This window comes from Apodemus sylvaticus, chromosome 7 (assembly GCF_947179515.1).
Source record: "Apodemus sylvaticus chromosome 7, mApoSyl1.1, whole genome shotgun sequence".
NCBI lineage: Eukaryota > Metazoa > Chordata > Mammalia > Rodentia > Muridae > Apodemus > Apodemus sylvaticus.
Genome location: NC_067478.1, coordinates 70,228,546 through 70,245,301, shown reverse-complemented (window position 1 = coordinate 70,245,301; position 16,756 = coordinate 70,228,546). Strand labels below are relative to the sequence as shown.

The 16,756-nt window shown below is 53.2% G+C and overlaps 1 protein-coding gene across 1 annotated transcript in view; it reads left to right on the top strand.

Moving 5' to 3' along the window:
* Hcn4 (hyperpolarization activated cyclic nucleotide gated potassium channel 4) overlaps positions 1 to 9,591 on the top strand; it is a 36,888-nt gene extending 27,297 nt beyond the window's left edge. The window contains exons 3-8 of the mRNA XM_052188175.1: positions 2,381 to 2,542; positions 4,394 to 4,612; positions 6,514 to 6,660; positions 6,767 to 7,007; positions 7,864 to 8,028; positions 8,135 to 9,591. Coding sequence (XP_052044135.1) covers positions 2,381 to 2,542; positions 4,394 to 4,612; positions 6,514 to 6,660; positions 6,767 to 7,007; positions 7,864 to 8,028; positions 8,135 to 9,591 — 2,391 coding nt within the window. The remainder of the gene's footprint in view (positions 1 to 2,380; positions 2,543 to 4,393; positions 4,613 to 6,513; positions 6,661 to 6,766; positions 7,008 to 7,863; positions 8,029 to 8,134) is intronic.
* The last annotated feature ends 7,165 nt before the right edge of the window (positions 9,592 to 16,756 follow it).

The window sequence follows — 16,756 nt, the reverse complement described above, 5'->3', positions numbered from 1 at the left end:
GCAAGCTTCCTCCCTGCTCCTCAGATGGAGGGGGATTTTCTTGGGCATTGACTGACACAGGGTGGCCTCCTGGAGACATGGAGTAGTAGACAGTCAGGAGTTCTTCTGAGGGTGCAGCTCTGCAACTAGGGGAAGAAGGTTCCTGCCAGCCCCTCACTGCAGAGGACTCTCCTGCAGGCAAGCTTGGAGGCTTGTTGCAATTCTTCCTAAAGCATGTGGTGCGTGGAGGGGAGGGGATCGGAAGCTACCATTCCCTGTCTCAACAGCTCAAAGCTGACTTCGAGAGCCTGTGAGATCTGTGCTCCATGATTCTATATTCCCTTGACCTCCTCACACAGGCTGTTTGTAGGAGTGTTGTGGACAGAGCTGGGCCGTGGGCTGAAGGCCTTTGCCATGGGACAGTCAGGGAAGAGTAGCTAGCTGGACCATGGTCTGCTGTGGTTCCTCTGTCTGTCTCTCCCTCCTTCCCTCCCTCCCCTCCTCCTCTTCCTCCTTCTGTCTGTCTCTCTGTCTCTGTCTGTTTGTGTGTGTGTGTCTCCGTGTCTTAGTGTCTCACTGTGTGTGATTCCTTGGTGTCATGTCCCATGTTATTGAGACAGGGTCTCTCATTGGCTTGAGTCTCGCCAAGCACACTAGGCAAGCCAGCCAGTGAGCCCCAGAGTTCCTCCTCTGCCTTCCCAGTACCAGGATTGCAAGACCGGGCCGGGCAGTGGTGGCGCAATCCTTTAAGCCCAGCACTTGGGAGGCAGAGGAAGGCAGATTTCTGAGTTCGAGGCCAGCCTGGTCTCCATCCAGAGTGAGTTCCAGGACAGCCAGGGCAGATACAGAAAAACTCTGTCTCAAAAAGACAAAAAACAAAAACAAACCAAAAAAGCAAGACTGTGCAACTACTACTGGCTTTATAACGTGGGTCCTAGAGGTCATTAGGGTTCCCATGCTTTCACGGAAAACACTTTGCTGACTAAATGCTCTCCAGCCCTGCAGCTCCCTACTGTGACTTTCTGACAATCCCAGCTGTATTCTGGCTCCTCAGGGCATGGTGAGAGTGGGTTCTGTTTAGGTAGAACCAGAGAACATAGTCCTTTTACAAGTTTGTCAGCCTGGTTCGGCTATGCAGACCTAAGGTTTGTGGAATTCCCTTGTGCTGTATTAGGGGCAGGTCTGCCTCTTGGTTCCCAGTTCAACACACACCCTTAAGGCTGAAATGAGTGCTGTCTCTCATGACTGGTGCCTTAGGGACATCAGACTGAGAACTGAAATACTTAGAGTTTGTTTCTGGACCTCAGCTTCCCTTCTGAAATGGCCTTGGGTCTGAAGTGGCATCTATTGGTTTGTAATTTGGACCCCAAGTCTCCCCTCCCATCCAGGAGTAATGTATTTCCTGGGGATGGTATGGAGGTATCAGAACTAGGGACAGAGAGCTGGAGAGCCCCTGACCTCTCCCAGACTAGAGGCCAGAGCGTCTGCATGCTGACTGGGCTTTCCCCAACCTCTCTCTATCCCCTCAAGGCCCTGGAACCTTGGGCTCAAGTCTCTGCCATACATTAGTGTGTGGCAGCTTTGGAGGAAGAGGCAGGGCCTGAGAGGCTAGGGTGTACCCATCCTGGTCAGACCCGGTCACACTGTAACTTAGCACCCAGAACCACACACGGAGGTGGGCAGGCAGCAGCAGGCTGGGGCGTAGGTATTCCCATAACTGATTCAAGTGTAAGAAACAGCAGTATTACTACTGCGTAATGAACTAATCATGAAGATTAATTGTTAATAACATTGTCTCATAATGGCTTGTAATTTATTGAATACTTCTATACTCAGAACTAAGTACTTCAAATGTATAATTTAATCCTTTTGACAACCACTCAGTTCCAATTTTTTCTCATCATTTTCCATGTGAGGAAACATGATCAGAGAAGTCTGGGGATTTCCTCAGGGCTGTACAGCTAGGAATTTGGTCAGAACCGGGCCTGGGTTCAAGATCTATCTGAACATGAAACCTGTGGGCCCATTCTGCCCCTTTGCTGTTCCCAGGGCTGGGCCCTGATGTCCCAGTAATGGATTTAGGGAGGACTCATGGCTGGGACCTGACTTCAGAACTTGATTCAAAGCATGCCTCGGGCTAGGTGGATTCTCCCTGGAGTCCACATGCCCTCATCGAGCTGATGAGGTGGCCTCTCTGCCCACGTCTTGTCCTGGATAGCTGCACCTCCCACGGGAGAATATCTGCATCCACATAGATGCCAGGCGTGTCGCCATGGTACCATAAGCCTGCCTCTTCTGGGTCTTGTTTATTGTATCCCCACCCCCAGCCCCAGCCCCAGCCCCAGCCCCAGCCCCAGCCCGCACACCCATTCTGACCACTCACTTGTCTGTGACTCCGCAGATCTTCCACATGACCTATGACCTGGCCAGTGCCGTGGTACGCATCGTGAACCTCATTGGCATGATGCTCCTGCTCTGCCACTGGGATGGCTGCCTGCAGTTCCTGGTGCCCATGCTGCAGGACTTCCCCCATGACTGCTGGGTGTCCATCAATGGCATGGTGGTGAGTACACATCACTACCACTCTGGGCTAGCCATCTACTGTCCACAAGCAGGGATGGTTAGAGAGGCTGGGCGGCTCCTGAGTCCCGACCTGTGGGACCTTGAGATGCTGGCTCAGCACTTGAGGACACGGAGCTCTGCCCTCTTGTGTTGAGCTTTCCCTCCTAGTATGAGGAGTCATTCACAGAACTTGTGGCTGGAGTTGTGCAGCTTCTGGCTTTTTTCATCCAGCCACGCATTTTGACAGCTGGGCTGGCTTTACCCACAGAGACTAAGACCTGGGCTACTCTGTGTTGTGGTAATGGGACAAAACTGGCCTGATGGCTCCTGTCCCCCTCACCATGCTGCCTAGAAGCTGAGCTGAGAAAACCAAAGGCCACGAGGGCACTGTTAGCGGTATAGGCAGACTCCCCGCTTGCGCACAGCCTCTGTGCACTAAAGGCAGAGCTGAGTGTCCCAGCGCCCAAAAGAGACCCGCACACCAGCCTCCTCTGCAGGCTGAGCATAAAAGCTATAGGCCAGAGCCCCAGCTACAGAAAGGGTTTCCCAAGAAGCAATCCCCATGAGTATTTCTCTGGCACCGCTGAACCCTGCCCCTCCTGTTCAGTGTGGTGTGGTCTGAAGGCAAATCCCCACAGGATAAAAACTGGCTTTGAAAGAGGTGAAGGAGGCCCCGAGGCGTCTTCAGAATCAGACTACAAAATAGTCTTTTGACGAGCTAATAAGTGAATCTGCCATATGGGTTGAATTTTCCCTGTTCCCAGAGGCTCAGCAGTGAGGCTAGAAGCCCTGATGGAAGACAGCTGGGGGCTGCCCAGGCCTCTTTCACCCCTGGGGACAGTCCTATCCACCCCACCTAGTGTGGACTGAACCACAGACTCCACAAATGAGCTGAGCTCTAGGCAGAATGGTGACCCTGAACTCTGCCCAGACCTGGTTTGATGTCATCCAGATGTTGCAGAAATGCTTAGGGACCTAGGCAGGGATCTGTGGACTTTACATTGACCCCAACACCTTGGCTTCTGAGTGGAAATGCTTCTGAGGGGAAAAGTCCAGGAGTGGGGTTCAGCTGGTGCTCCTTCTTACATGTGTGTTAACATAACAGGCCCACACATGTGCTAAATTCACGAGATGGTCTTTCTGAGACCCTGCTCCCACAAGGAGCCTTCCTTGAGATACTTTGGAGACAAAAATAGCCAAGAGCCTCCCTCCCTGATCCCATCCTCCCAGCCCACACACTGTACTCAGGAGAGTCTGCCTTCCTTCGGGGGCAGGGGCGGGAGGATCCAGGCCGAGGCCCTGGGCAGACAAGCTGGGCTCTGAGCGCACAGGAAACTCCAACTGCTGCTCACCCAAAAAGAGGACAGTGATGTTGGCTCCTGTAGAGCCGTCCCCGAGGGGAAGCATCGCTAGCTTTATAATTGAGGTCAGTGGGGAAATGGGCTCTATTTGGCAGCTGTTTAGGGATAGGGATGGAGCTACTTAGTGAGGGAAAGACAGCAGGGTGGTTCAGCCTGGGGCCATGGGTGACCCAACCAGGAGGATTTAGCCTCCCTGTCCCCTGTCCCTGAGGTCAGGCTGGCTCGCTCCCCTCATGTATCTTCTGCTGTGGTCCTTGCTTTCCCTTCTGCATCCCAGTGTAATAGGAAGGTCTAGGTTTCGTTCACGACCACCATGACTTGCCAGTACCATATTCCTTGCCCACTGATGAAGGTCTTCAGCCAAGAGCTACACTGGGAAGCCCTGTGCCTGAAGGCTGGCAGGGAATCTTCCAGGTGCCCCTTCCCTGTTACCGGCCCCGGGCCTCTTCTCTCCATCCCCATTGCTTTGTCTTCCTGTGCTCTGTGTGCAGAATAACTCCTGGGGGAAGCAGTATTCCTACGCCCTCTTCAAGGCCATGAGCCACATGCTGTGCATTGGGTACGGACGGCAGGCGCCCGTAGGCATGTCTGACGTCTGGCTCACCATGCTCAGCATGATCGTGGGGGCCACCTGCTATGCCATGTTCATCGGCCACGCCACCGCCCTCATCCAGTCGCTGGACTCCTCCCGGCGCCAGTACCAGGAGAAGGTAGGTTGATCACCTCGTCCACCCAGGGTTTCTCAGGAGGATCTGGTCACTGGGCCTGTGCAAGAGGAACCTCCCTGGCCAGCATACATGGCCAGGCTCACAACGGTCAGTACCGTGGTGGTAGGGAGTCTTAGATGAGAGCCTTGTCAAGTCCCCAACTTAAACCTGCTCTGCACACGCCCTTCCTTCCTCTCTTCTGTGGTGGGGGAAGAGGGTGAGTTATCGCTTTACTTGCAGGGACCCTCATTGTTGCTAAATCGAGTAAGGTTCTCAAGCTTCCCATGCAGGCTCTTAGCATCTGACGCAGCTCCTGCTCCTTAGCTTCTCACTGGGTTTCTAGGACTGCGCATCTCCGGCCAGTTCTCCCTGCTGGCCTCCCGCCTCGGGACCCCAAGTGCTCTGGTCCTGTTGAGGCTTCTCAGGTGTCACGTTCTGCACACCACACTCACATTCTCTGCTCCACTGGTTCCTGGGCGGCCTGCAGACCACCCACCCTCATCACGAATAACATCCGAGTAGTCCCCCTACTCCCCTTCCACACCAAACTGCCACTCTGCCCACTTTACCGACAAACCCTAGGAGCTCAGACCTTGTCTGAGAGCCAATCAGCCAAGCCTAATGATGCTGTCGAATGGGGAGGGAGGAGCAGGGGGAGTCGGGAAAAGTTGCTCTGAGGAGGCAGAAGGAGAAAGTGGGAGAGAATTCTAGGCCAGTGGTGTGGGGAGGGTGGTGGAAAGCAACATTCTGGGTTAGCAGGAAGTGGGGGTGGGTCAGATAGAAGAGGAGTCAGGTCATAAAGGATGGGGCTCAGGTCAGGCCTAGGTGAGGATTAAGCACCCATCCGGGCCCAGCCTGTGGTCCACACGGCAGGGATCTGTGTAGCAAAGCCATTGTGGTCTGTTACACCACAACCAGACTGAAGCTTCTTGTGACTTCTTCAAGAATTTCCCTTATTTTATTCTTGGGTAAGTTTTCCTGATTTACCTAAAAATCCTTCTCAAGCATCTTAGCTCTCTGCTCCCCTACCCCCATCTCTTCGTTAGACCTCCCTCCAGCAGCCTCTAATTCCTGCCTGGTGTTCCTCCATCTGTTTGTTGAGAGGCAATTCTCCAAAACACAACTCCAAATGTGCAGGCTGCCTCTGTCACGGTGGCTGGCCAGGAGGCTACTGCCCTGCCAGGCCTGTCTACACTCAACTGGAGCTGCTGTTAAAAAAAAATAAGTCTCAGTGGTGTAGTGGTACATGCCTTTAGTCCAGCACTCGGATAGCACTCAGTCAGAGGCAGGGGGCAGAGAGGCAGGGGGGCAGAGAGGCAGAGAGGCAGAGGCAAGCAGAGCTACATGAGTTGGAGGCCAGCCTGGTCTACAAAGCAAGTTTCAGGCAGGACATCCAGGACTACACAGAGAAACCTTGTGTCAAAACCAAAACCACCACTAGCACCAACCACCACTAAACCTCAAGGTCTCGGCTGAGGCAGTTTCTATGCACAGACACAGCTTGCAGAGTCAGGTGTTCTCACTTGCACTTCCTGTATTCTGCCCCACTGCAGATCTTCCTGTTCCTGGGCCTCTTTCTCCTGGCAGGAGTTGGTGATTCTAATATGCTTAGAGGAAACTCGTTCACTCCTCATTAGCCAGGATGTGGCTATAGACAGTCCCTGTTCCCACTCATCTGTATAGTTTTGAGCACGGTGAGGACCAAACACAGACAGAAACCTCCTTCCTTCTCTTCCTGCCTCCGTCACCCCACGGAGCTGGGAGTCAGGGCCACTATTTTGGGTGCAGTGTGCTTATACCTCATTGAGCCAGAGTTAGCTGAGAAAGTCCCAGGGTTGGAGTATGCCTCTGGTCACCAGACTGGGGTGCCTGGAGGTGACTCCTGTCTCTGTCCCCCATCGCAGTATAAACAGGTGGAGCAGTACATGTCCTTCCACAAGCTCCCGCCTGACACCCGGCAGCGCATCCATGACTACTATGAACACCGCTACCAGGGCAAGATGTTTGACGAGGAAAGCATCCTGGGTGAGCTGAGTGAGCCACTCCGAGAGGTGAGCTGCACGGCCCGGGTGGGGGGAGGTGGGAGACCTTGCTGGCACACAGTTCCTTGATCCTCTCTCTCTTTTTGTGTCCCAACCCGTGCTGTCCGTGGAGCAGGAGATCATCAACTTTAACTGCCGAAAGCTGGTTGCCTCTATGCCACTGTTCGCCAACGCAGATCCCAACTTTGTGACGTCCATGCTGACCAAGTTGCGTTTTGAGGTCTTCCAGCCTGGGGATTACATCATCCGCGAAGGCACCATCGGCAAGAAGATGTACTTTATCCAGCACGGCGTGGTCAGCGTGCTCACTAAGGGCAACAAGGAGACCAAGCTGGCTGACGGCTCCTATTTTGGAGGTGAGACAGCTGGGGGGCACCAGGAGAGCAGGGATGACTGGGAGCTGAGCTAGAGGGATACCTACGATCAGAAGCACGGAGGGGCCCTTCGTAGCCACAGTCTGGAAGGGGCATCTCTGAGCCGGTATAGGGGTGTCTGTCTGTGAGGTCTGCTTTAATAGAGTCTTTTTTAAAGACTTATAAAGCATAGAAATTGGATTCTCAGCTCTGGCCTGGGAGTCACAGGCCAGGGTGCAAGCGTGCTGGGTTCCATTGAGAGTTCTCTTAGTGGGAGACTATTGTATTTTTGTTGTCTCAGATGGTAGAAAGAACACTTGTGTTGTCTCCTTAGCCTCATCTATCATGCTTGTGTATATGCCTGAGCCTGCATATACCCAACCATACCTATCCGTTCTCGCACACCACCACGCCCATGTAGAGGTTAGGGCACAACTTGGGCAGTCAAGTCTCTCCTACCATGTGGGTCATCCCGGGTACCAACTCACGTTATTAGACTTGGCCAAAAGTGCCAAACTGGTGAGCCATCTGATCTACCTTTCTCTAGCCTCTTCTATAAAGTTATGAGTCACCTCTCAAAGCCCCACCTCTAAGTACCAGATCACCTTGAGACCAGGATTTCAGCATAGGAATACGGGGTGGGCACAGGCATTTTGTCTATTGGAGGGGGATTGGCCCCAGAGATAGAAACAGCTTGACACCCAGTTGGTGGGGTTGCTGTGGGTACCCAGTATGACTACAAGCCAGCAGGCAGCCTCGTGAGTTCATTGTACCAACCAGTGGAGGGTCAGGGTCATGCAGCTCTGGGTGGTCTGGAAGTTTTGTGCCTCATTGACCCTGGGTCCTGCTGTGCCCACAGAGATCTGCTTGCTGACCCGGGGCCGGCGCACAGCCAGCGTGAGGGCGGATACTTACTGTCGCCTCTACTCACTGAGCGTGGACAACTTCAATGAGGTGCTGGAGGAGTATCCCATGATGCGGAGGGCCTTCGAGACGGTTGCGCTGGACCGCCTGGACCGCATAGGTGAGGGGCGGGACCTGCAGGTGGGAGGGCAGGGCAGCAAGTGCACAGACCCCATATCTCCTTTCCTGGGCGTGGCCTGAGTGTCTGCTCTTGTTCTATGGCTCAGGCAAGAAGAACTCCATCCTCCTCCACAAGGTGCAGCACGACCTCAACTCAGGCGTCTTCAACTACCAGGAGAACGAGATCATCCAGCAGATCGTGCGGCATGACCGTGAGATGGCCCACTGTGCTCACCGCGTCCAGGCTGCCGCCTCAGCCACTCCAACCCCCACTCCTGTCATATGGACCCCACTGATCCAGGCGCCACTGCAGGCTGCTGCTGCTACTACTTCGGTAGCCATAGCCCTCACACACCACCCCCGCCTGCCCGCCGCCATCTTCCGGCCCCCTCCCGGACCTGGGCTGGGCAACCTTGGGGCTGGACAGACACCGAGGCACCCGAGGAGGCTGCAGTCCTTGATCCCTTCAGCGCTGGGCTCTGCGTCACCAGCCAGCAGCCCGTCACAGGTGGACACACCGTCTTCATCTTCCTTCCACATCCAGCAGCTGGCTGGCTTCTCTGCACCTCCCGGGCTGAGCCCTCTCCTGCCCTCCTCTAGCGCTTCTCCTCCTCCAGGAGCCTGCGGTTCCCCCTCAGCCCCCACACCATCCACCTCCACTGCCGCCGCCACCACCACTGGGTTCGGCCACTTTCACAAGGCGCTAGGTGGCTCCCTGTCATCCTCTGACTCCCCGCTGCTCACCCCACTGCAACCAGGCGCTCGCTCTCCACAGGCTGCCCAGCCGCCACCCCCACTGCCTGGGGCCCGAGGAGGCCTGGGACCCCTGGAGCACTTCTTGCCACCCCCACCCTCCTCCAGGTCACCAGCATCCAGCCCTGGGCAGCTGGGCCAGCCTCCTGGAGAGTTGTCCCCAGGTCTGGCAGCTGGTCCACCAAGTACACCAGAGACACCCCCACGGCCTGAACGACCATCCTTCATGTCAGGGGCCTCTGGGGGGGCTTCTCCTGTAGCCTTTACCCCCCGAGGAGGCCTCAGCCCTACGGGCCATAGCCCGGGACCCCCGAGAACTTTCCCGAGTGCCCCACCCCGGGCCTCTGGCTCCCATGGTTCCCTGCTCCTGCCTCCTGCATCCAGCCCTCCACCTCCCCAGGTCCCACAGCGCAGGGGCACACCGCCCCTCACCCCAGGCCGCCTCACACAGGACCTGAAGCTCATCTCAGCCTCTCAGCCAGCCCTCCCCCAGGATGGGGCACAGACTCTGCGCAGGGCCTCACCTCACTCCTCAGGGGAATCGGTGGCTGCCTTCTCACTCTACCCCAGAGCTGGGGGTGGCAGTGGGAGCAGTGGGGGCCTTGGGCCCCCTGGAAGGCCATGCGGTGCCATCCCAGGCCAGCATGTCACTTTGCCTCGGAAGACATCCTCAGGTTCTTTGCCACCCCCACTTTCTTTGTTTGGGGCAAGAGCCGCCTCTTCTGGAGGGCCCCCTCTGACTGCTGCACCCCAGAGGGAACCTGGCGCTAGGTCTGAGCCAGTACGCTCCAAACTGCCGTCCAATTTATGAGCTGGGCCCTCCCTCCCTCCCTCCCTCCCTCCCTCCCTCCCTCCCTCCCTCTTCTTTTTCTTGCTCCTTTCTTCCTTCAGGTTTAACTGTGATTAGGAAATATACCAATAACAATAATAACCATAAAAAAACACCCCAGAAAAACAAAAAAGACAGCAGAAAATAACCAGGTATTCTTAGAGCTATAGATTTTTGGTCACTTGCTTTTATAGACTATTTTAATACTCAGCACTAGAGAGAGGGAGGGAGGGAGGGCGGGCGGGGAAGGGGGAGCAGGCAGAGCCCAAAGGCAACAGCCAAAAGAAGGCAGGCAGGGTCTCTGGGGACGAGGCAGGGGTGGGGTGACCCATGTTTGGGTCCAAGCACAGACCTGCCATTGTATTGTTCTTTAGAGCAAGCGCTACCTACCATCAGATCCTTGGCTGTGAACTTGGAACCCACTCTGCTGGGGGCTGCCCTGGAGTGTGTTCCCAGGAGCCTCCTGCGCCTGAGTCCTTGGGGCACACTGGGCCCTTGAGGGCCTTGCTTTTCTTTTTCTATGTAAACGTAGCAAGATATGTATATGAACATGTATATGTATGTAAGATGTGTCTATGTATAGCTATGTAGTGCTCTGTAGAGCCGTGTAGATATCAGCTTCCATGTGTGCACATGCGTGTGCAGTCTAGTTTAATCCCATGTTGCCAGGACACCCAGGTCACCTTACATCCAGCGATCTGCTGTGGCCCGCAGGCTGGGCACTGCAGGCTCTGGGGGAAGTTCTCTCTCCCAGTCCTCAGGGAAGGGGACCCCTGGAACCTTGCAGCAGACCCTCTTTCTCCATCTCTGGGCTGTGACCCAGTTCTAGCCCAACCTCTAGGCCCATGGAAGGGGAAGACTCCAGGACGAGCCTTTCACTTCCCAGGGCTTCAAGCACACCTGTCACCTCTGTGGCCCGACGTTTCTCCAGCTGTACAATGGGAGGTGAGGGGAACAACTATTTATTGAGTCTGCTCTGTGCCAAGCACTGGTTATACATACCCACAAACTGGGAGGTGGGGATTTTGGGTTCTCCCATTTCACAGGTGAGGAAACCGAGGGCTGGTTAGAATCACATAACCAGGAATGGCAGAGCTGGTCTGGTCTGAGCTGCAGATCAACCTCCTTAAGGCTAAAGCCTGTATTCCTCTCATCAGAAAACAGTGTTTGGCAGAGCCCTAGCTTTTGGTCCCTAGGCAAAGTACAGGAGGAAGAGATGGGAGCTTGGTGGCAGTCAGGCTTCAGTTCAAATCCCAGCGCTGCCACTTCTTAGCTGTGTGGCCTTGGGCAAGTTATTTGACCTTTCTGTTCCCTCATTAGTAAAATAAGAACCATGGAACTGCCTCACAACGACCAGTGAGAACCAGATAAGAAAAAGATGTGAAACGCCCAGTCCAGTGCCTGGCACACAGCATAGTAGGTGCTCAATAAATCATGTTTCTTCGCCCCCTCCTCATAAACTTAGCCCCTTGCTCCAGTGAACTATGGTGAGAGCCCAGGGGACTTTAGCTGAGGGCTCCAAGACTTAAAACTCTCAGGACTCAGGAGGTGGCTGGGCCTCCATCACAGCTGGAGGAAGGTGCGTGGCCAGTGGTGGGCTTGAGCCAGGCCTTGGGATATGGGAAGTGTGAATAAAGAAAGGAATTAGGATGGAGTGCAGAAGGGAGCTTACTGAGGTGATGCTGAGATGCGGAGCTGGGCTTCTGGGGGAGACATACAAGCTGGGGACCAGAGGAGGGCCTTGGATGAGCCACAGATCAGCTTAGCTTTGGCCCAGAACTGGAAGCAGGTTTCAGGGTCACAGCTAGAGGGCACAGCTAGAGGCTTCCCTATCCACGGCTTGAAGCAGGCAGGCCTTTGATGCCCATGCAGTAAGGAGCGCTGGTTCCCCATGCCTATCATCCCTGTGCACCAGCCAGAATGATGGTATGAGCAGGCTTGGCCCTGGGTGCTACAGGGAATCCCTTTGTGGATGGCTTGCAGGGAGAGAAGTGGCGAAGACCCTGGTGCCCTAGGTAATCAGTAGGAGCCCTAGATTATACAGGGCTGGAGAAGCCTCCCAGACAGTCTTCAGACCCAAGTTCAGCTCCCAAGGAAGGCAGCTTAGGGGGACAGCTGGACTCCCCTGAACCTGTAGTCCCTCCTAGAGGTATAGGAGAAGGGATGGGGGTCTGCGTATAAGGAGTGAGGAGTCTCTTGTCATCAGGCCTGGCCTAGCCACCCTTCTCTACTGATACATGCATTTTATAAACACTCTGACACACTGGCAAACTCCTTGGTGACTATGGAGAGGCCAGGTCCAGTCCGTAGGACCTTCCACCCCACAACCTCTACAAGCAATTTTCAAATCTTCCACTTTTAAAACAGAAAACGGTTAAACACGCCGTCTTGTATATTTTATTTAAATAAAAAAAATTACAGCCAATGCCGCATTATTTGGGGGTCAGAGATGGAGTGGTGAGGTTCATAGGGAAACCTGGAGTCTCCAGTGAGGAGGTGGGGGTGGGAGTGGGACACTGCCCCCCCCCCAGCAGCTGTGAACACGTGCATGAGCCTTCCTGCCCCGCCCCCCCCCAGAAGCATGGAGTTGAGTCATACGCAGAACTGTGCATGGGAGCGTGAGGCCTGACTATAAAGAGATGTGCACCTGCGTAAACCTGAGGGGTGTGTGTGTGAAATGGTGTATCCCCGGTGTCACATGTGAAGGGGAAGGACCCCAATGCAGGGCCTTTTCCCCGCCTCTGCCACAGCTCCACAGTCTGCGCGGGAGGAGGCTAGCACACATCACACGCGCTTCATCCCAGCTAGATTCTGAACAGTGACATGCCCTCTTGCTGAAGACAGGCCCTCAGAAGAGGATGTTTAGCTGGAGGCAGGAGGAGAGCGGTTGTGGGGAGAGCATCAGTGGATGGAGGACAGATGCGGGGCTCTAGCAGTCCAAGGTCAGGCCTGGAACTAGGAGGTTGTATGGCACCAACTTGTACCTCACACTCCTGTACCTAACCTTTGGCTGCAGAGGGTCCCCACAGGCCCTTGGTCCTTGATAGTTAGGCCAGGTGTCTGGGGTTGGAAGAGCAGTCTTGCTTCCTGGCTGGTGGGGGGAATACCATCCTGCCTTCATAAACAGGGGGATCTCCTCTGGCAGGGAACCTGACCAGTTGTTCCCCATCACTGCTTGCCTAGGCTGTTTCCGTGGTGACAGGCCTGGGAGTCCTGTTGCTAAGCAGACAGCTTGGCCATGCCTAGCGTCCCCATGACAACTGCCCCCTGTGGCCAGGTGGCAGAGCTTCCTCTGGGACCCCACTGACATGACATAGGCGGGGCTAAACTCAGCTGCTGTGGGGGCAGCCTAGGTTGGACCACAGTGGCCTCTGGTGGAGATGGCCTCTGAGGCCCGGGGAAGCCTTTGTAGGTGGGGTAGGATGAGGTGGGATTAGAGACAGGTCTCAATCAAACTGAAGTGGGTGGCTCCAGCCGCCGTTTTGTTCCTAGACTTCATAGGGACAGGCAGGAAGAGCGGGCTGCGTGGCAGGCCCTAGGTGCTTCTTTCCTCTTGTCTCGGTTCCTTCTCTCACCAACGCTCAAGTCAAAAGCCTCAATGACAGCCACAGGACAGAGGTGTGAGGCTCAGGGCTGGTGCTACTGGATGCCCATCAGCCAGAGTGCGGGGAGCTGGATCATATTCAGCAGGAGACTGAGGCCTTGCCCCTGTGCACAGGGCAAGCGGAGGCAGGGTGGACAATGATAAGATGGAGACCCACAGTGAAAATGGCAGTTGCTTTATTTCCCTTACCATTGAGTCAGTGATGAAATAGTCCTCCCTCCCCAAATCTAAAAACACCACCTCCCAGACAAGCTTCAGTCCTGAAGGAGAGCTATTGTTCTTCTGGCTATCAGAAAGGTAAGAAAGCCCAAGATTACTCTTAGGCCTCAGGGCACTAAACTAGACTGGAAAATTCAGTGTGTGTGTGTGTATGTGTTTCTGGGGACCAAGCCCAGGGCCTCTTATAAGCCAGGCAGGGGCTGTCCCATCCTGAGCTACATCCACTGGACTGTTTCTTGAGGCAGGTCTTGATCAGTTACTCAGGCTAGTCTTGAGTTCAGTCCTTAGGTCAGGCAAGCTTATCCTCTTGCCTCAGGCTCCTCTTGAATAGCTGAGATTACAGGTCTGCACCAGGCCTTTCAAAGAACATTTGAACAACTTAGAATGTTCCCTGGAGGCTGTGTTCATCCCAAGAGCTGTAAGGGCAGTCTCAACTCTCGGGCCTGACTTCCGTACCCTGGAAGTCACTTCTTCCTCCCTGGCAATGTGGCTTCCATTTCTCCTTCCTGAGAAAGGCTCTGAGCCAGTCCTCTAGGTCCACACTGGAGAATCCAGGACTGATGTTCTCCTCAGTGTCGGACCCTACTGGTCAGATTCTCCCCAGATTTGGGGTTCCCACTCTTTCTACTTAACCTAGACTCAGCTGTAAGAGTTCCTCTTCTTCCCAAAGGTTGGTGCTGATGGGGCCTCTGGTCTTGGCCTCCTCTCTTGACACTCCATATGCCTTTCCGGGGTGACCTCTCCATACCCAGGGCTCTCTTCCTTTGTAGACAAAAGCCTCCCACTCTTCCTCACAGCTGCCCAATCCCTCAGCTTTGGCCGGGGCTCTCTCCTTTTCTGAAGGATTAGGCTCTTCCACTCTCTGCTGCTTACAGCTGCCAGTGAGGCTCAGAGCATTCTCCTGCTGACCTCTGCTCCTGCTGACCCCTGACCTTGCTGACCCCAGACCCTGTTGACTTTATTTCTTCTCTTTCTCTTGAAGGTGGAATATTTCAGATAGGCGAAGACACATTTCATATGAAGATATGAACAATACTAGCCTCTTACTACTCACCTAGTTTAAGAAACAGAACATAAAGGACACCTTTGAAGGCATCTTCTCTGTGGCTGTCTGTGGCCCTGCTTCTCCAGGCAAAACCACTTATCTGACAGCTAACTTCCACTCCCCTTTATAGAAACAAGGTCTCTGCATAATGTGTTTGGTTGCATACTAAGGGTGAGGCGTTGAATTAGAAGTGGCTTCTTGGAGCGGTGAAGGAGTTTGTCATTACTACTGCTCAGAATTTCTGTATGTGGTACAAGTCTGTGTGTGTTTGTTAGTTTTGTTACTGTTTTAAATGTCTCTACAGTAAGGATCTGTAGGTGTTGAGGATGTCAGGATGTCAGTTGTCAGAGTACTCGCCTATCAGGTATAAATTTCTGGGTTCCATCCCCAGCACTGCGTAAGATCAGGCATGGTGGCACATACCTGTAACCAAACACGCAGGGGGCAGAGGCAGGAAGCTCAGGTGTCGAGGGCAGACAAACAGAGGCCGGGCTGGACAGCGTAAGCCGTGTTACAGCAACAAGAAGTGTCTTTTTATGGCCTATGATGGGGTGGGCCACACTCCTCTAATCTCTGTAGTCCACTGAACAGATCTTTGGTTTTAAAATGATTTTTAAACAAACAGCACCACCTGCACATGCCGTTGCATTGTACTCGTGGTGTTATTGCTGTGGGATGCTGTGGTCTCTTCTCTGTCTCACCTGTGTAGGACTCCAGTCTGGAGACGGGAAAGGCAAGTCAGGTTCTCATGCTTGTAAACACCGCTGCTACAAAAGCCCCCAGTCGCGGTTCCTGCTGAACTGTCTCTAGGCTCCATATTCTGTAGTGGAACAGTCACCGGCAAATTAATCTTCTTTTTATGAGATAATGCCAACTTGGTTTAAGTAGTTCAAACAATTTACACTCCCACCTGCGGGGTCCGAGTTATTCTTGCTCCACATTCTTGCCAATAACGGGAGTCTTCGGGCTTCTCAGTCCCCCCAGCCTGGTGCTATTAATTGTGTTTTAATGAGCAAATTTCTAATTACTAGCAAGCCTGGGTCTCTGCTCATTTACTAATTTGCCATATACTTTGTTCATATACTAATTTTTGTTTTTACTTCTGAGAAATAAGAATTTGTGTGTTTTGTTCCATTTTCTATTGTCGTTTGTCTTTTTGTTGAGCTGTAGGACTTTTACACATATCTATTAGGAAAACGCAATGAATTCTTTATTAAGTATGCGTCAGAAATATCCTCTTCCTACGCGTGGTTTGTATCATGCCCTCCCTCCTTTCCTCCCCCTCCATCTCCTTTCTCCCCTCCTCCTTCACTCCCCCTCCCCTTATCTGATTTGATAAACAGATGCTTTCTAAATTAATATGAAGTTCAAGTTTGTCAATATAAACATTTCAAATTCTAGAAATGTCCTTAGTGCCTTCTTTGATTAAGACACCTCTCACACTTGGCTCTTGTGTTTTTTAGTCGTTTTCTTTCATATTCCATTGCCACAGGGCCACGGTGTAACTACAAAAAAGGTTGTATATGCACAATAGGGGTCTGGAATACTTGCCAGTTGTCAGTTTTTAATCTGTTGTGGTGACAAAATAACCAACTAAAAGCAACGTAGGGGAGGAAGGGCTTGTTTGCCTCACGCTTCTGTGTCACAGTCCATTACTATAGGGAAGAAGGCAGGAACGTAAAGTGTCACACCCATGGTGAAGAGCAGAGAGAGAACAGACACGTGGGTCCTGACTTACTGCTTAATCTCAGCTTGTTTTCTCCCTTTATTCTGCCTGGGACCCCCTGCCCAGGAAATAGCGCTCCCCCCGCCCCATCCCCATGGGGATGCTAGCTGCATCTTCCTACATTAGTTAACAATCAAGGCAGTCTCCCAAGAACATGAGCACAGAACAACCCGATTCTTTCCAGGTGATTCTGGTTGCCCGTGTCAAGTTGATAGTTAACACTCACTTAGCACACCAGCCTTGAACATCCTGCCAGTTCTTTTAATATGGTTTTAAAATGGTCTTCATCGAGTTTTACAGTTTGTTGGATTTGATTCTAGCTTCTTATGGTTTTGTTACCATTGCTAACCTTATCTATGCTTCCTATTGAGGTCTAATTCATATGCAGCAAAATTCGTCAATTTTAAGTGTGGAGTTCCAGGAGGGCTTACAACCACCTCAACAATTAGAATCAGAACATTTCCATGATCTGCCCCCTCCCCCTTCAGTTTCTTCTTCTTACTTGGTTCCCAGAAGCCTGCTACTGTATCCCTCAGGTGTCCATGTCTCTGAG